Raw genomic sequence first — 18,242 nt, 5'->3', positions numbered from 1 at the left:
TCTTTTTGGTCTTGCAACATCCAGTTTTAGTACATACCTTGGCTATACCAGTGTGGTAACAAAACTTTCTAAGGGCAGTGTGGTACAGTGGAAAGAGCAACAGCCTGTAAGTCAAAAGGGCTGGTTTCCATCTCAGTCCTGCCATGAAATCTCCGTATGACTTTGGTTAACTCTCTTGACTTCTTTGGACCTCAGTTTTTTCATTCAGAAAATGGATCTCTAAGGTCTTATCCATTTCAACTTGCCTACCTCTACAATACCACAGGAGCTTAACAGATATTTTCATAATGGTGAAATCCACCTTCTCCAATATAGCACTACAGAATTACAATGGTGGATCATAGGCACTTGAAGAAGTTTGTTTCAAGAAACCTGCTTAATCAATAGAGGAATAAAGTTTGAGGCAGGTATTGTACTCCAGGACATTTTCCCAGACTAGAGGTGGTTATACTCATGTCTAGTAGATTATCAAGCCTTATGGTTTTTCTTCTTTGGAAGTAGGTGGAGGGTGGCTCTCATTTACCACACACTTCCCAGAGTCAAAGTGCCTTCCCTTGAAATCATGGCATTGTTACCTTGGGCAAACTACTTAACCTCTCTGTGCCTTAGTTTCTTCATCCATAAAATGGGGATAACAGTATCCCCATAAGGTTATTGTGGAGATTAAACAAGTTAATGTATGTAACAGCATCTGGAACAGAGAAAGCCTTGGATAAGCACTAGCTATTACGTGCTAGGCACAAGAGTGTGCAAACCAAGTTCCCCTCTTAAAGAGCTCACTGTCTAGTCAGGAAGATGTTCAAACATATGACCATAACACAATGTTCTGAGTTCTCTAACAAGATGTGTAGTAACTGGTGTATGAGCAGAGGCAGGAAAGCCTGTCTCATCCTAGAGGGAAAGGCAGGGGCAGGATACGCTTTTTGAGGGTAAAATTTGGGTCTGATCCTTAACGAAGAGAATTTAACGTTGGCAACATTGGGAATATGGAGCAGTCAGAGGCAGCATGGGGAAGGCAGTTTCTGGCTCCAAAAGACAAATACAGTTAGGAGGATATGTGGTAGATAGTAGCTGATGCCAGAGCATCAATATCATTTGAGAGCTTGTTACAAATGTTGGACATTAGGCCCTACCCAGACCTACTCAATCAAAATTTGCATCTTTAACAAGATCCTCAGGCAGTTCCTACTGAACACTAAAGTTTGAGAACCACTGCCTACAGGAGAGTCTTGAGCCAAGCTGCTTAGGTTTAAATCTTGGCCTTATTGTTTACTTATAATGTGTGACTTTAGGCGAGCTATTTTACCTGTTGTCTATGCCTCAGCTTCCTCATTTGTAATCAGAGACAATAGTTTCTACCTCATAAAGGTGCTCTAAGGACTAAACGGATCAATGTGAAATGCTTAGAACAGGACTTGGAACCTAGTAAGCACCAGGATAAGCTTTAGTAACTCTTGATCATATGCTACTTATTACGGTCAGGGTCGGCTTTATAAGCCGCTTGTCTTTCATTTCTACTCCATTACCTGTCACCTTGCTATCTGTTATAGAGGAAGACGCTTGGAAGTTAGAAGATCTGCGGTTATAAAGCCCAGCTCCTTTCAATTCCTAGCTCGTTTGTGAAGTTGGGTGAGTTCTTGATCTGTTTCCTCAGAGTGGCGGGGAATCTTAATTAAACCTGACTCACTGGGATGCTGTAAGGCTAAAATCAAAGAATATAAGTTAAACTGCAAAATCGTTTCATTTACCACCTTTCCAAGAGTTTCTAACTGGCTTGAAAACAAGAGGTAACTCAATTTAGGGGGAAAGACGGAAAAGAATGCATTGGAAGATCACGGGTGGCGTGAAGGGAGAGCCTGGAGGTTATCTGTCTCACTTCATGACTTTCTGAAGGCTTGGGTTTCAACAACAACCACGTTCCTGGACCTCAGAGAGTATTTTTAGCTAATGGGGAATTACAGTAGGAAACTTAAATGCTGTTATTTATTTTCTCTTTCTAATTTATACCTCCATTCAAGAACATGAACAGTCTCACGCATTTGTATAGTCGTCGACAGTTTACAAATAACTTTTTTATGTTGTGTATCACAATATCCCCACAGGGTAGGATTAACCCCATTTTGCAAGAAAACTGTGTTAACATTAGAAAGCATACTGAAAACCCCCTTTAAAAAAACTTTTATTGAGGTCAAACTGGTTTATAACATTGTGTAATTTCAGACGTATACTAGTCTATATCAGTTCCTGTAGCTACCGCATCCTGCTCACCACCAATAGTCTAGTGTTTATCTCACCATACATATGTGCCCCTTTACCCCTTTCACCCTCCCCCGCTGCCAACCACTAATCTGTTTTTTATCCATGTGAAAAACCCCTTTTGACGTGAGCATTTTATCAGATCCGACGTTTCCCAAAGTACAAAATTCAAGAGGGAGGGCAACCACAAAACGTGATTGAATCTTCAGCAAGACCAGACACTGGCTTCGATTTTATGGCCGCGACTAACTATAGACCGGGCCCCTTTTCTCATCTGTTAATAGGGGCAACAACGTCTTCTTCACACAATTGTTCTGCGATTAAATAGGAACAAAGGCTGCAGGGTGAACCTACCACGTCGCGGGGCCTCAAATAAATCCCTTCTTCTTGCCTTTGACAGATAAAGCAGGAGGCGGCACTATCCTTCCAGCTCCACTCGTGGCGGAACCCGAAGCCGAGGACGCCCGGGTCCACCTTCTCTACCTGCAGCTACGGGATCGGCTACGGGCAACCGCGACGTCCACTGTCGTTCTCGTAGCGCGGACCATCTCTCCTTGAGTTGCGTCCCGGGGGACCGGAGGCCGCCGATAACTGCTCCCATGACCGAGGAATTCGGTCCTAATTCTCAACGGCGCTTCAGGGACGAAGGTACTTTCCTACTGTCCCTAACCTCGCCTAGAGTAAAGGTCGCAGGAAAGACTCCCCTCCACCGACCGACGCCATTTTGACCGCGACGTGTGACGCCACACGTAGCAGAGAGCGCAGCCGATTGGCTGGAATACGGCAGCCGGAGGAGAGGCGCGCGAAGCCCGGGAGGAGGGTGAGGAGGACAAGCGAAGGAAACTACAATCCCAGCCTTCCTTGCGCGTGCGACAGCATACTGAGAGCGAAAGAGGAGGGAGTTTGGGTTCGGACCACAACTCCCAGCACCGCCCCCGCCATGTCTCTCCTTCCCTTTCAAAACGCGGAGGACAAGAGGAGCAGGGAGCATGGAGGCCTTCTGGCGTCCGCTCTGCGAAAGGCGGGAAAGGCGAACTACACCTCCCGACTGCCAGCGCGCGGCTGCGCCTGCGCCCTGATACCTGTCGCCATCTTGCCCCTTCTGAGGCACCGCAAACAAACCCAATTCCTGGTGTCCCCTAGTCTTGGCGGAGGAGCCTTTTAGATGAGCCCCGAAAGGCCGGGCAGGTGGGTGACTCTCAGACAGGGTACTGGGAAGAGCTGGCAGGTTAGCCAGGCTGGAGGAACGCAGGGCCAAGCATTCGGACCCGGCTTGGGGCGCCCAGCCCCATCCTCCGTTGTCTCCTAACGGGATCGTGGGGCTCCCCGAGGTGGGCTGAGGGGGGGACTCTGGCAGGCCTGGGACCGGGCTCCCGGGGGTCCAGCTCTGGGGCCTCCCGGTGGGCCTCGGTCGTCTGCCTGGCTGTCCGCGCGCCTCCTCTCTCTCCGTTGTCCCCTGCGCCGAGGAGGGAGCGAGGCGCTGATGCCGGCCGGGGCCCCTGACACCGGCTGCCGGTCCCGAAGGGCTCGGGCGGGGGGCTTGACATCGGGGCGGGCGCCGAGCGGCGCGGGTGAGCAGGGTGGGCGGGCTGCTCTTGTTGTGGTGCTGCGAGCGAGTGCGTGTTTGGGGCGGGGGCGGGGCGGGCTTGCCTGCCTGACACCTGAGTTGGGGAAGGATTATGCGAGAGCCGGCTTCCCGGAGCGGGCTCGGGCCGGGGCCGCCCGGGTTCCCGGTGCAGGGCGGCCCCGCGCTGGGGTCCGCCGGCGGGGACGCGTCGGGATGCCGTGACGTGGTGCTGGATTCGGGCGGTCGCCGGCCGCCTCCGAGCTCCTGTCGGGAGGCGGGGCCTGGCTGGTGGAGGGAGCGGATTCCTCTGGCTCGGCCCCTTCCTCCTCCCCCCCACCCCTTTTCTTTATGTCATCCTGCCGGCTGGGGCGCGCAGTCCAGTTCTCCTCGCTCTGGGTTTGTTCGGAGCTGAGAGGACTATGGGAAGGAGGGGGAGGGGGCTTATCTCCTGGCGTGGAGTTGGAGGTAGCAGCCCCAGCGCCTGGAACGGGGTGCAGCAGTTACTACGGTTCGGGGCCTGACTCCCAGACTAGACAGCGAGCTTGCTCATTCATTCATTCACTCATTCATTCATTCATTTCACTCTTGGCAATCGTTCATTTGTCCATTTAACAAATATTTACAAGATCTACTGAGTGCTAAGCAGGCATTGTGCAAGCGCCCAGCGCTTTACTGGCGGTTGTCCTTTTATCTTCTAGACCAGGGAATTCCCAGGACGAGGGAAATTCCTGACATCTAAACTTTTGGCGAACGGTTTGAAGGCCTGCAGGATGTAAATTCACCTTTCATTGCTGAGACTGGAGGAGAAAGTTCTTTATTAAGTTCCATGAACCCACATAACGTGCTGGGAGCTTTACACATTTTATCTCGTGTAACTCGTTAAGTGAGAAAGCCGACAGAAGTCAAGTAACTTGCCCAAGGTTACACAGGTAGTAGCGCCTATTTAATAAACAGCGTGCCAGCCACTATAAGAACTTCACATACACTGTTCTCTAATCCTCATAGCAAACTGGGTGAAATTACATCTGTTATACAAGAGTGTAAAATAGGCTCAGATAGGCTGATTTACCCAGCGTCACACAGCCACTAAGTTGAAAGCTGGAGCTAGAATCTAGACGTGTCTGGCTCTAAAGCCTGTGCTCTTTCTGCTGTCACAGGCTGGAATAGTCAGCTCCCAGGTGGTTATTTAGTTCTTTGGGAGAAGTTGGAAAGTGTGGTGGTGAAATAGGATTCTGAGATATTCTGATGGATTGCACTTCTGAGTGTGTATGGGTCTCCAGGTGAGTGGCTTTTTGAAGGTACTTTGGTTATTTGATTTTTTGTTTTTTGTTTTGGTAGGGAAGACAAGCTCTTTGGGGCTACCAAAAGGAAGCAGGAATGCCTGTTGTGTGGCCAACCCTTTTGGATCTCAGCAGGGATGAGTGCAAAAGGATTCTTCGAAAATTGGGTATGATTTTCATTTTTGATGTGTTATGCCTCTCTCTGATACTTTTCCCTTTGTGTTTGGGTCACGGCTCTTTGCATGGATGTCATATGTCATGCTGTGTCAGAAATTCTTTAGAGGTATACTCCCTGTCTTATTGTTATTTTCTCAGTGCCTAGCATAGTGCTTTGTACAAAGTACGTGCGTAAATCATCATCATCATCATAATATTAGCAACTAGGAGTTCTTGAGGGGTACTGGACTCTTGTGAGTCCTTTACATTCAACATCCCATTTAATCCTCAAATCAAAAAGGTAGGTATTTTGCTTTTTTTGTTGCCATTTTATAGATGACAAAACTGAAGCTTAGAACCCAAGGTAATGCCAATAGTAAGTCATGGAGTTGGGGTTTCAACCCAGGGAATATGATTCCAGTCTCACTTTAGCATACTTTTAACCTGCATTAATGTATGTGTGAATGACATAGTATTTCTGAATTCTAAATTAATGTAAGCTATGCTGACTTTCCCAAATTGTATTTTACTGTCAGTAATAAAACACTCTTTATGCTTCTGATGAATTATTTAGTGCTTCTTTTCTTTTAGAACAGGCTTTCTCAACTAGCATTTAGCGAGAGAATTAAGCCCTAATGCTAAGGCTACAGTGGATGTTAATCCACTGTATGTAATGAACTAACTTCTTATGCATCTAGCGTGGTATTACTTATGTAGTATCCTTGGGAAAATTGAGAAAAAGAGTTATTCAGATCATTTTCTGAATTCTGTGGTTCAAAGGAGGACCCTTGATTGAGAATACTGCCTTATTTACCAGTGCAGTCTCAGGCCGGTGCATAGTAGCCGCTCCGTAAATGAAAAAATAATTCGAAAGAACATTAAATGTTTTGGCAGTGGATATGAATTATTTATATATTATTCATATCTGTGATTTTGAGGGGGAAAGTGTGGGCCTTGAGTTCAGACAGACCTGGTGTCTTGATCATTTTACTAATGGCCTGCATGATCAAGGATGAGTTATTTAATCTCCCTAAATCTGTTGACACTTTTGTGAAAGAAAGATAATGATATCTGCCTCGTAAGTTTGTTATTTGGATTAACTGTATATAAAAAGGGCCTGCCTGACATCTGAGTGTATAGTGTTTTAAAGCAGTTGCTTTCAGACATTAATTTATTTGCAAGTGAATCTTCAAAGGAAATCTTTCTTGGCAATTCCTATCTGTCACTCAGAATCATAGCTGCTCTGGCCCTGCCTGCTGATAATCTTTACCCTTTTTATTTCCCTTTAGGCCACTATGAGGATTTCTCTATTTTAAACTACTTCTTAGCATTATATTTTAACACATCTACAGAGCTTTTTTATAGTCAGTCATTCTTTTACCTTTTTGTTTCCTTTAACTGTGTGTGTAATCTCTTAGTATAATTCAAAGATGGTTTTCAACACACTTATGTGCAATTGCTGTAACTTGCTACCTCTAATTATAAAGTTGGACTCATATTTATTTCCTAGCTGAAGCAATTGTAGAGGAGGAATAGATCACAATTACAGTAGATTAGATTAAGGTTTCCGGGCTTTGGGGGCCTGGAATCAAGAGATTATGTTTAAATATAAAAATGGTAACCTTTAAGTCTAAATTTATCCTTAATTTTAGTCAGAGCAGTATGGGTAATGCTGCTGGAGAGCTGCTTCTCTACAAAAGAAAGCAGCCTTCCTACAGGGTAATGTCATCTTCAATGACCCTTCACTTTAGGAGGTAGCCTTGGTAGTGATTTGCAGAAGGACTTCCTCCCCACCCGTTGGCTTATTATCATGACAATGAAACCTTTGAATTGCCTTGAAACTCTAGCTCTAGGTCCAAAGTTTAGAGAAGGTACTGTATTAAAGAATTAGCTTAAATATTTTAAGAATTAATTTTGTCCTTTTAAAAATAGTTATAAATCATTTTAACGTAAGATGCTAAACATTTAGATTTTACTTAAGTATAGAGAAACTTGGATAGAGAATTTCTTTATATGTACTGAACATACCAGTGAGAGGTAAATACTTCCTTCCTTCTATCCGGCCTCTCCCCTGCCCTATTTTTTAATGACCATTCCTGAGCTGTAACTCTTAACATGGCTTTGTGGACTGTAGTATAATTGAGTGGTTGATTTGTTTAAATGGAATGAGTTGAAGGCTTTAAAAAATGCTTTGGCAAATCTTTGGTTTCCTGTAGTGTTTACATGTGTTTATTATTTCATTATACTTATGTGTCATTAGCGTTAACACTACAATAGAGTGGCACCAAAAATAATACCAGAATTTCAAGTAAGTTGGATATTTGTCAGGATCTGAAGATACCCATCAAAACGTGAAGGAGGTTGGGAAGCTAGTAAAGGTTCTTTACAGTAAGTGAATTTCTTGAGAAGGGGAGGAAGTGCCTTGGATTGTGTACCCGTGATAACTGTGTTCTGAGTCCAGTTTTGTGTGAGGTTGCCACCTTTTACTTTTATGCGTGATTTTTTAGTTAGACTTGGAATGAGACTTCAGATGTTGAAAATCTTTGTCACATTTCGTTATTTAATTTCACTTTTTAAGAAATTGTGTCTTGATCACTATAAATTCCACAGACCAAAAGTGAACTTCTTTTTCTTTTTTCTCGAAGTGCTTCCTCTCTCTGACCTCTTCATTTCTTTTTGTGGTATTGCCATTCTCCTCAGCATCTTGCAAACTGCAGAACCTGATTCCTGTCCTTATGCCATTCCTCCCACATTAAATCAATTACAGAGTCCTATCAAATAAAAATTTTTATTTTTACAAGAATTTATTTTTTATTGTATTTTATTTTTCTCCCTGAAGCCCCCCCAATACATAGTTGTATATTCCAGTTGTAGGTCCTTCTGGCTCTGCTAAGTGGGACGCTGCCTCAGCATGGCCTGACGAGTGGTGCCAGGTTCACGCCCAGGATTCGAACCCGCAAAACCCTGGGCTGCTGAAGCGGGATGTATGAACTTAGCTACTCAGCCATGGGGCCGGCCCCCAAATAAAAATATTTTTGGACTGGAAGTAGAGGCCTTATCTTAGCAGGCCCCAAACTTCTCTTCCATTTTTATCCTTCTTTATTCCTTTACATGCATCCCTTGCTGGATTTTAATCACCTTGAGGATAAAGGCTTTGTTTTGTTTCCTGTAAATATTCTCCATGGTACCTTATAGTAGTAATGTTCAATTAGTAGTTTGGTTTGAATTAGTGACTATCCAAGTACAGATGTATTTCTACTTCTTTAATGTAAAATTCTCAAAATAGTCACTAACTGTTACTGGAAGTTGGGTGTCTGTGTGAACCATTGTCTGCTCTTTTGCTCTCTCTGTTCTTTTGCACATTTGTAATTCCCCCCCTGCCTGCCTAGAGCACAGTTGTCTTTCTGATTAAAGCTTATGCTTCCAGACTAGATGATATGTTTCTCGTCTGTACTTTTACCATTGCATTGTAAACTGTATCATGCTTGTCTGATGACGTGTTTCATGGTAGCTTTATTCTAGAGTTAACTCCTTGAGGGCAGGATTTACCATACTATTTGGTATAAATAACAGGACTCAATACTGATTTATTGAATAAAATACTCCATAAATGGGGCATAAACATTTAGAATATAGCAGTTTCTTAGTTGGTTATCCCCAGTGCCTTTCTGAACTCTGGTTTGGGTTGTGATAAAAACTGAAGTATGTGTTTCCTGGAATGAAGTATTTCCTTCACTACTCCAGAGCAGCAGGGCTTTGTCCTTCCAGAGAGACCCCGTGAAACAGCTATATGGTATCCAGCACAGATTGAGCATGCAGGATAATTCTTTTTTTGTTGTTTTTGTTTTTTTGAGGAAGATTAGCCCTGAACTAACATCTGCTGTCAATCCTCCTCTTTTTTGCTGAGGAAGATTGGCCCTGAGCTAACGTCTGTGCCCATCTTCCTCTGTTTTGTTTGTGTCTGCCACAGCATGGCTTGACAAGTGGTACATAGGTCTGTGCCTCGGATCCAAACTGGCCAACCCAGGGCCACTGAAGCAGAACGTGTGAACTTAACTGCAGCGTCACCGGGCTGGCCACAATGTATAGGATAATTCTGTTGGAGCAGACATTTCTGTTTTCTTTTTTTTTAAATTTTATTTTTTCCTTTTTCTCCCCAAAGCCTCCTGGTACATAGTTGTATGTTCTTCGTTGTGGGTCCATCTAGTTGTGGCATGTGGGATGCTGCCTCAGCGTGGTTTGATGAGCAGTGCCATGTCTGTGCCCAGGATTCGAACCAAGGAAACACTGGGCTGCCTGCCGCGGAGCGCGCGAACTTAACCACTCGGCCATGGGGCCAGCCCCCCGACATTTCTGTTTAATATAGTCAGCTCACTCTTCTATATAAAGCTTCTTTTTGTTTGTCAGAACTGTGAATAATATGAACTGAATGAGTCTACTAATTTATTATTGGTGTAGTACCCAGTATGCAAGTATCCATGCCTTCATTATTCAGCGAACATTGAGTGTCTCTTGTGTGTCAGGCATTGGCAAATAGCAAATACTGGTAGTAACTTCAGTTGAGTAAGAAAATAACTGTAGTCTGGATACTTATTTCCCATCATTTTATTTTACTCAGATATACCTGTCTTATAGTGTTAATGGTTTAAAACAATAACTGTCTTCTTATTTCTCATGATTCTGTAGGTTGCTTGTCTTGCCTGAGCTCTCTCAGGTGGTGGTATTTAGCCGGTTGACTGGGTTTAGCTGAGATGGCTAGGGCTCTCTCTGTGGCCTTTCATCCTGGGCTTTTTCATGGCTTGGTGATTTCAAGGTTCTAAGAGAGCAAGGCCCTGTGTGCAAGTGCTTAGTGAGCTGCTTTTTGCATCATGTATGCTGACGTTCCATCGGCCAAAGCAAGTCATGTGCCAAGCCCAGAGTCGGTGCCGGAGCAGACTATACAAAGGTAGTACAAAAGGAGTACGCTGGGAGGCAGGCATGGTTCACTGAGAACCATTGAGGGACTTTTTTGTTTTACATTTTGACCAGTACTAGAGACTGACAACTTCATTTCATAATGATTGTTGCTGTGGAAAGACAGTGGAATGAAACTGTCTGGCATTAGGGTTTAGTATTGTGTCCTTGTTGCTCTTAAGAGCATTTCATGTTCCCTAATCTGCCTTAGTCATTGTGATGGTGGTTTTTATAGATGCAGAAGATCTTAGATCTGGAAGGTACCTTCAAAACCTCTTCTACATAGAGAAACTGAGGCTCAGAGATGAGAAAGGACTTGCCCAAGGTCACACAACTAGTGAGTCACAGTGCTAGAGCAGAGTCTGGTCATTTGACTCTTCAGTAGTTTTTCAGTTGCACAGTACTCATAGTACTCTCAGCTACCCAGGAGGGAGGTGGAATATAGTTTGAATTCTTAGGCAGGCCTAAGGAATTATTGCAAGGATTGGGCAGTGAAGGTACCTTTCAATAGTGCTAAAAACTACACTTATCAGCCTTATTATATCACTTGGAGCCTGTTCCCAGTAGTTGGTAGCATCTGAGTTAAATGTTCTTCAGTGATAATGTGTGAGACAAAATATTTACTGTTAGATTTTTCTAAAAGTTTAACATATATGACTTCTGTGGGGCAGTATGAAAGAAAATGATATACAATTATAAAACTCACATTTTAATCGATGTTATTAGATAAAATTTTTGAGAGGAATTAAAAAAATATTTGCATTTTGATTTTTAATTTATTTTTAGATTTCCTGCCCTGAAATTTCACTATATGTAGCCATAGTATTAAAATATTGAAGGCCTATCCTGATAAAATAATTTTCTTCTTCTAGAATTGGAGGCATATGCTGGAGTTATCAGTGCACTTCGGGCACAGGGGGATCTCACCAAGGAAAAGAAAGATCTTCTTGGAGAACTCTCAAAAGTTCTTAGGTAAATTATCATAAAAGTTTGTGAGATGTGACTCTAGAAATTTCCTTTTGAGGGGTTTTATTACTGTTCATTCTCAAGTTGAAGAATAGAGGTGTTCAAGTTGTTGGTGCTTAGAGATCTCATCCCAGTTGTGTGCTTTTTTACAGAAAATTATGTAATTTACCATTTATTCTATAATATAATTGGAAATGGTTTAAGGCAGATTATTTTAGGCTTGAGCTACCTGGGAAAGGGAGATATTTTTGACATGGGTGAAGGAGAGAAGAGCTGGCAGCAACTGAATATGAGGATCTAGAGTGGCGCAGTGGCATTTGTTGGGGAAAAGAAGGAGATACTAGGTAATTGTTGTCTTAATTGATAGAAATGGGTGATGACTGTATAGCAATAGCCTTAAGCATAGTTTATGCCTTCAGCTTCCCATTAGAGGCATTGAATCCATTATAAATTCTAGTGAAAGGTTTTTTGATACTTTGCCTTGATCCATTCTAACATCTTGAACTTTCTCAAAATATGTTCTAACTGAAGTTTTCTTTCTATATATATATTTTTTTTTCTGAAGAAGATTCATCCTGAGCTGACATCTCTGCCAGTCTTCCTCTATTTTGTATGTAGGTTGCTGCAACAGCATGGCCACTGAGGAGTGGTGTAGGTCTGCACCGGGGAACTGAACCCCTGCCACTGAAGTGGAGGGCGCCTAACTTAACGCTAGGCGGTGGGGCTGGCCCCTCCTTTCTACATTTAAAACCATTTTGTCCTCTTCCTTTTTTAAGTGAAAATAGAGAAGAGGCCTTTCCTGTATTTAATCAACATTAATATAGAGATGTTATTAAGCCAAATCCTTAGTCTTACTGTCCTTTAAATTTAACAGTTTATGTTTTTTGTTTGTTGTTTGTATTTCCTGATAAATTCTGCTTTCAAGCCCCTTGAATAGTTTAGTCCATGGTGTAGATTTAGCTTAAGCAGTAAAGATTGCAATTTGAAGAGTGGTATTCATTTTATTGAATATTTATGAATGGAACAGGTGTAGCCTTTTTCAGTTGTTTAGTATTCACTTTACATGTATTTAATCAGGATCAATATAAGCACATTTTAACCATAGTGGTAACCTAACAGCTGAAGTGTTGAGTAATATCCTGGTGTCAGGTTTCATAGCATATACCCACAGAAAACTAATTATTTTGCCACTTTCATTTCTTCATTATATTCACTGAACCTAAGATTATAGACTCTTAAGCTTTAGAAAGAACCTTAGAAGACTTTCTTCTGAGTGTCAAAATCCTCCTCTCAGTAACCATGATTATGGGTCATTCACTGGCTGTTTGCATATTTAGATAAGAGGAACCTCTACTAATCTTGAGCGTGGTCTGACATTTCTGAGTTTTGGAAGTAATGACTTGGTATTAAGCTGAATTTGTCTTCCTGTGATTTCTAATTTGCAACAAGTTCTCTCTGCAGTGACACAGAATCAGTATGAATCCTTTTTAATGACTTTAATTAAAGCATTTGAAGATATATTAGGCCCCTGTCTATTTCTTTTCACAAATCAATCTTGTCCCCTCTCCACCAAGCAAAATGTTGACTTACATGAATAAAAGTATAGAAAAGAGCTGCCTGCTTGGCAGAGTTCTATAATGGCTATTTTTTTTCATAGCATCTCAACAGAACGCCACCGTGCTGAAGTTCGGAGAGCAGTAAACGATGAACGGTTAACAACAATTGCACATAAGTAAGCCATTAGTCATACCACCCCTGATTTTTTTATGACGTAGTGTAACATAGTTTTTGAAATAGTCTTCCTATTGTGTAGCAGATTCCTGAGTTTTTATCTTAATAGTAATATCTCTATACTCAGGGATCCTGACCATAGTGGTGTTAACTGTTTATTCAGTTGATTGTTTTTGCATTTGGTTAGGCAAGCTTTAAGTACTCAGGTCAAATCCCGTTACAGTGTAATCTCCGTATGATTAAGGGCCGACACACTTAAGCAGATGATTCACTTACTTGTGAATCAAAGTTTAATAACAGTAGTGTGCTCCCCAAATTTGACGGGCCCTTAGAGGTTCTTTGTAATGGTATTTGATGTGTACGTTGCTTTATAAATAGGCATTATAAATTTTTTGATAACTGACTCTAATATTTCATGTATTTTGAGATTCCGAAAAAAGGTTGTAAAATATGTTATGCTTTTAAGAAATGTGAATACAGTATATCTTAATTTACTTTTAAAAGCCAACAGGATAAAATTGTGAAAGATTATCAAATTGTTTTCAGATCATGATAACTATTTGACAGATGGAGTGGAGGGCATTAATAGAGTATGTGTGGAGATAGTCCCTCCTAAAAAATAGAAGGAACAGAAATCCTTTAAATGTTAATGCAAGATGATAGGAACATTTCATAAAATAAGATATGTTATAGTATAATTCATTTGTTTTTTGTTTTTATGTTTTAGTGTGAAATAAAACTAAAGGAAAAAATTGAGTGTGTTTCCGTATTGTGATAAATAGTGCATTTAAACCAGTTGGCAGTATTTGAACTGACTCAGAAGATCCGTTAGCTTCATGTGGTGCTTCACTGTGCCTCATTTTACTTAACTTGTAAAATGAGGTGCTACCTTTTTAACTGCATAGGTTGAAAGTTTAGCTATTTGAATTTTGAGATTTTTCAGTGGTAGATTCGTATGCACTGTAGAAATTTGGAAATTTTCCATTAGAGACATCAAGTATTTAGTTGGCAGGCCAGCACAGTTGAAACATTCAAATATTAATGTGTTCCTTCTTTAATTTGCTCTAAACTTTTGAATTGGGATGCTCTAAAAGTAATAACTGAGGCTAGATTCTAATTTGAGAACTGGTAATAGGAAACTTATGTGCTAAATAATAAAGTAGTAAACAATAGCTTGCATTCAGAGGCACTTAGAGACAAAATCAGTACCTTAAAAGCATTGGAACAATATTGTGGGGCAATTAGTTTTAAGTTGATGCATCAGTTTCATACTTAAAGGATAACATTTATTTAGTCTCCTTTTCCTTTTTTCCCCTTTAAAGAATGAATTTATCCTTATATTTGGGTGAAAGACCAAGTTACAGGTATGCAAATAGGTTATTATTATTTCAGGCTTTTCTTGTATTTATTTCAAAATTGAAGCTCTCAATTATTCAGGGGCACATAGTCTGTTTACAAATTAACTGTGCCCCTTGCTTTTCCTTCTCTTCCCCTCCTCCCCCTCCTAATACTGCCCACCCTTTAGCTATTTTGCTGCTTGGGAGTACCTCTAGTCAGAGGGTGGGAAGGGAGAGGAGGTGAAAATTTTAATTAGTCATTTTACTGCTTGTTAGTTGTCCTGGAAAAGGTTTGGTGGAAGAATTTACAAGTATTTGCCAAAGTATTTTTGGATAATATGTGGCTTGCTTTAATCTGTTTGACCTCTCCCTTTCCCTCCTCTCTCTATTAGCATGGATAATTGAGAGTTGGCTTTTATCTGCCTGTGTTTCCTCTTTTTTACTCTCCTTTCTGATTTCTTTACTACACAAATTTAATTTTTTGAAAAGAGTTTACTGCAGTGTAAAATTGTAAGCTTCTTAGGTCTTTCCTTACTCCTGTTTTAATATTTTATATTGTGGTTTTAGTTTGACCAGATGTCGAATTTACTTGTTGAGCCCAAGGGTCAGTGAGTGGGGAATGGAGAGGAAGGAATAGACCCCTCCTTCTCCCCATCTCCTTGGCCCTCTTTCCCTCAGAAGTTGCAACAGAACCTAGTTCCAAAGATTATCTATAGGAGGGCTTCACACTCTGATCCTCAAAAAAAGCAGCTCGAGCCAAGGAGGAATGCATCTGAACTGACTGCATTCCCTTCTTCCTCTCCCTTCCCTCCCCCACTCAAAACAGCAGCTTGGGCCAGAAGGAATGCGGTTGAAAGGTGAACAGAAAGCCGAGGAGACTGAGCACAAAGGAGGTGGAAACAAAAGGAGTAGAGTGTCTGGGATCAAAGAAAAGCCTTGCTTGTGGCTTGAAGCATAATACTTATTATTTGGCACCAGACTCTTTATTATTTTTGATACTCTAATTCAGTTTTGAAATATGTTAGAATATTACGCTATTAAAGCCTGGAATGTCAAGGGGCTTCAGATTTTTTAATTGGGCAATTCTTGCCACCGTTGTCTCTGAGTTCAAAGAAAGTGGCTATCTGGAATTACAGTTCTCTTAACCCCTTCCCCATCAGCCAATCACTGATAGGATACTGTGTGAGTTTCTGTGTGAGGATGAGGATTTCATGCTGGTGCCCTGCACAGCAAAGGATGTGAGAGCCAAGATAGTTTCATTAGTGTTAGGTCAGATTTCTCAGAAAAGGGGCTGGAGGAGGGTTTCCACCCTCTCTTGCCATACTTAGTATAAATAGAGAGGCCTTCTTACATTGAAACTTGGGTATCCCAGGGAAGCCGTGGAGTAAGATGTTTACAAAAATCGGTAAAATTTAGTTTAGATGATTTGTGCAACTAATGCATATTTATACCTTCATTACTAAGCAAATAGGAATTTTTCAGTCTAATTCTAACATGATGTTTAATTTTTCACTCACTTAAAAAAGCTTGAGCATGTTTGCATGAGTAGAAATTTGGAAGATTTATAGATCTTTCTGAAAGTTGCAGTTGTGTCTTTTGCACTGCAAATTGTCTTTTCCATAGCATATATTCATGTGTTTCAAATTATTAATCTTCCATAATTTCTGCCACCATTTAAACAATGCACCAGGTAAGTGTAGACATCAGTTTGTGTGGTAAACTCTCACCAAGCAAATTTATTAGTGATATTCTAGTGAAATGATAGCAAAATAGGAATAAGCCAAGAAAATGCTGAATAGCTTTTAGAATTTTTTCCTTTGACAACTAGCTAAAGCCCTTTCCTGTCTCTATTTCTTGTTTGTACTGTTTTCTGTTTCAGAACTAGCATCAACTTGGAAATTAAGTGATAAAAAGTTTGTGAGGATTATTGGGGTCTTAGGAACTCCTCTTTCCCTTGTCTTAGGACTGTGTTAAACCAGGAGGGAATTTTCAGATTTCCCACAGTAACCCAACTGGATTCATCGACTCCTAGAAACTCCTTTCTGAACTGAATGTAAATCCTTCTCAAGTTGTAAAGTAATTTATTTATTCCATTCAGTAGAATTTGGTAGTAATTAGATAGCAGTACCTAATTAGTATAAATCAAAGGCAAAAGTTAGACATAAAACACATTTGAAAAATTTTCTACTTTCTACTTATGATGTGGTGAATAATTTCAGTAGCATGATGTATGCTTGTTGGAAAGAGACATTTAGTAGCTCTGTGACCTTACGCAAGTTATTTAACTTCTCAGTTACTCAGTTTCCCCATCTATAAAATGGAGATGATAATACCAATTTCATAGGATTGTTGAGAAAAGTATATGAGTTAATACGTGAAAAATGTTTAGAACAATGCCTGACATAGTAAGTGCTTAATTGATGTTAACTATCATTACCATCATCATCATCATTATCATTATTCCACTCTCCACTAACAAGGGCTTTTGTGTACTCTATCTAAATCTGAAGAATCAGTGGACAGAGTCTTACACTCTAGGTAGGGTTGTAGGATCTTTGGTTTTTAAAAAGGTGCAGTGAATATTTCTTAGTGAAGAGTTTGTTTCATGGATTCTGAGTGAATTTTAAACTTCGACACCAATCATTAGTCAGGAGAGGTGACAACTACTTTTTGTGGAGCCAAGTCAAAAGAAGTGACGCACCTGTCTTTTCATATTTTAACCTCTATTTGGATTCCTGGGATAAAATTTGCTCAAGAAGTTTAGAGTAGAGAAACTGAGAACAGTATCTGTGTAGGGGTAGAGTTCAGTAGCCTGGAATACTTCTTAGAGCGATGAGTGGGAAAAACAATAAAATTAAAGTGGCAGCAGTTTTCTTCCCGTGTCCTCAGATCTAGTCTGTTTCAGTAGGAAGGGTAATACTATAACACGTCGGCAGTGACACATGCAGTGATATGTGCATCCCTCTTCCATCCCTCAGTACCTGGTCTCCCTCGTTTACTGCCTCAGTTTCCCTTGTTTGAAAGCCTTAGAACCTCTGGCCATGCAGGCAGTTAGATAATTTCGTGAAGGTTTCGTGAATTCCATCCTTAATTATTAAGGAAAATCTGATTTTTTAAATTATGAATACTTTTTACCTTTTTAGTTTAATTACAAAATTAAGTTCTAAAAGTTAGTAGAAATACTAGTTTTCATTAGCAATGCTGGATTTAAACTAATGAAAATAATGTCAATATTTATTTAGAAGGCATGGGAAAATTTTTCACAGTTTCAGTTATGTTTGTTAAAAGATTCAGATTATAGAATAAAATATGTGTGTGTTAAATTCCTTGAATTCTGATTATTATTCATAGTTTTGATCTTGCTTGCTTAAAATAAAGCCTTTCCTATTCACTCAGGGTACTTTTTGTAATTTAAAGAGTTCTGTTTGTTTGAGAAAATATATTTGATTCATTTTTAGTGATTGAGAACCCTTGTAGCAGCGTTTTCTTTTTTGTTTAGTATGTCTGGACCTAATAGCTCTTCAGAATGGTCCATTGAAGGTCGTCGATTGGTACCACTGATGCCCCGGCTGGTTCCCCAAACTGCCTTCACTGTAACAGCTAACGCTGTTGCCAATGCAGCTATCCAGCACAATGCATCTCTTCCAGTGCCTGCAGAAACAGGAAGCAAGGAAGGTGAGTAGAAAAATATTTGTGTAGAGATGACTTTTCTCAGATTCTTCAAGAAAAGTTGTCTTATTTTTCATCTGTTTTTATCCCAGTGTTTAAAGGTTGCAAAACATAGTGAGCAAGTCTTATTATGAAACTAGAAACTGCCAAGGCTTTAGTCTCAGCCAAAATTAAACCTCTCTTTTGTTCAAAATGTGAATTATGTTAATCAGAAAATTGCAAAAAGCCTTCTTGGAATGAAGTTTTGATATCAGTGTATCTTGTTAAAAGTGGATAAAAGGCCTTAATGGGTGACATGGAAAATAAGTAAGATGATAGAACTCATTT

The 18,242-nt window shown here is 40.7% G+C and overlaps 1 protein-coding gene across 50 annotated transcripts in view; it reads left to right on the top strand.

Moving 5' to 3' along the window:
• The first annotated feature begins 3,048 nt into the window (after positions 1–3,048).
• Positions 3,049–18,242, top strand: part of EMSY (EMSY transcriptional repressor, BRCA2 interacting) — a 98,237-nt gene continuing 83,043 nt past the window's right edge. For 27 of the 50 annotated variants that reach the window (XM_070624078.1, XM_070624071.1, XM_070624068.1 and 24 more), the window contains exons 1-6: positions 3,128–3,444; positions 5,162–5,270; positions 11,085–11,184; positions 12,836–12,910; positions 14,232–14,273; positions 17,746–17,921. In XM_070624078.1, coding sequence (XP_070480179.1) covers positions 5,201–5,270; positions 11,085–11,184; positions 12,836–12,910; positions 14,232–14,273; positions 17,746–17,921 — 463 coding nt within the window. In that variant the 5' untranslated portion in view covers positions 3,128–3,444; positions 5,162–5,200. Of the gene's footprint in view, positions 3,445–5,161; positions 5,271–11,084; positions 11,185–12,835; positions 12,911–14,231; positions 14,274–17,745; positions 17,922–18,242 lie in introns of all 50 variants that reach the window. The other 23 variants (XM_070624077.1, XM_070624061.1, XM_070624059.1 and 20 more) reach the window with 5 other exon arrangements.

This window comes from Equus przewalskii, chromosome 6 (genome assembly GCF_037783145.1).
Source record: "Equus przewalskii isolate Varuska chromosome 6, EquPr2, whole genome shotgun sequence".
NCBI lineage: Eukaryota > Metazoa > Chordata > Mammalia > Perissodactyla > Equidae > Equus > Equus przewalskii.
The sequence above is the reverse complement of the archived record's forward strand: the minus strand, read 5'-3'. Positions and strand labels throughout refer to the sequence as shown.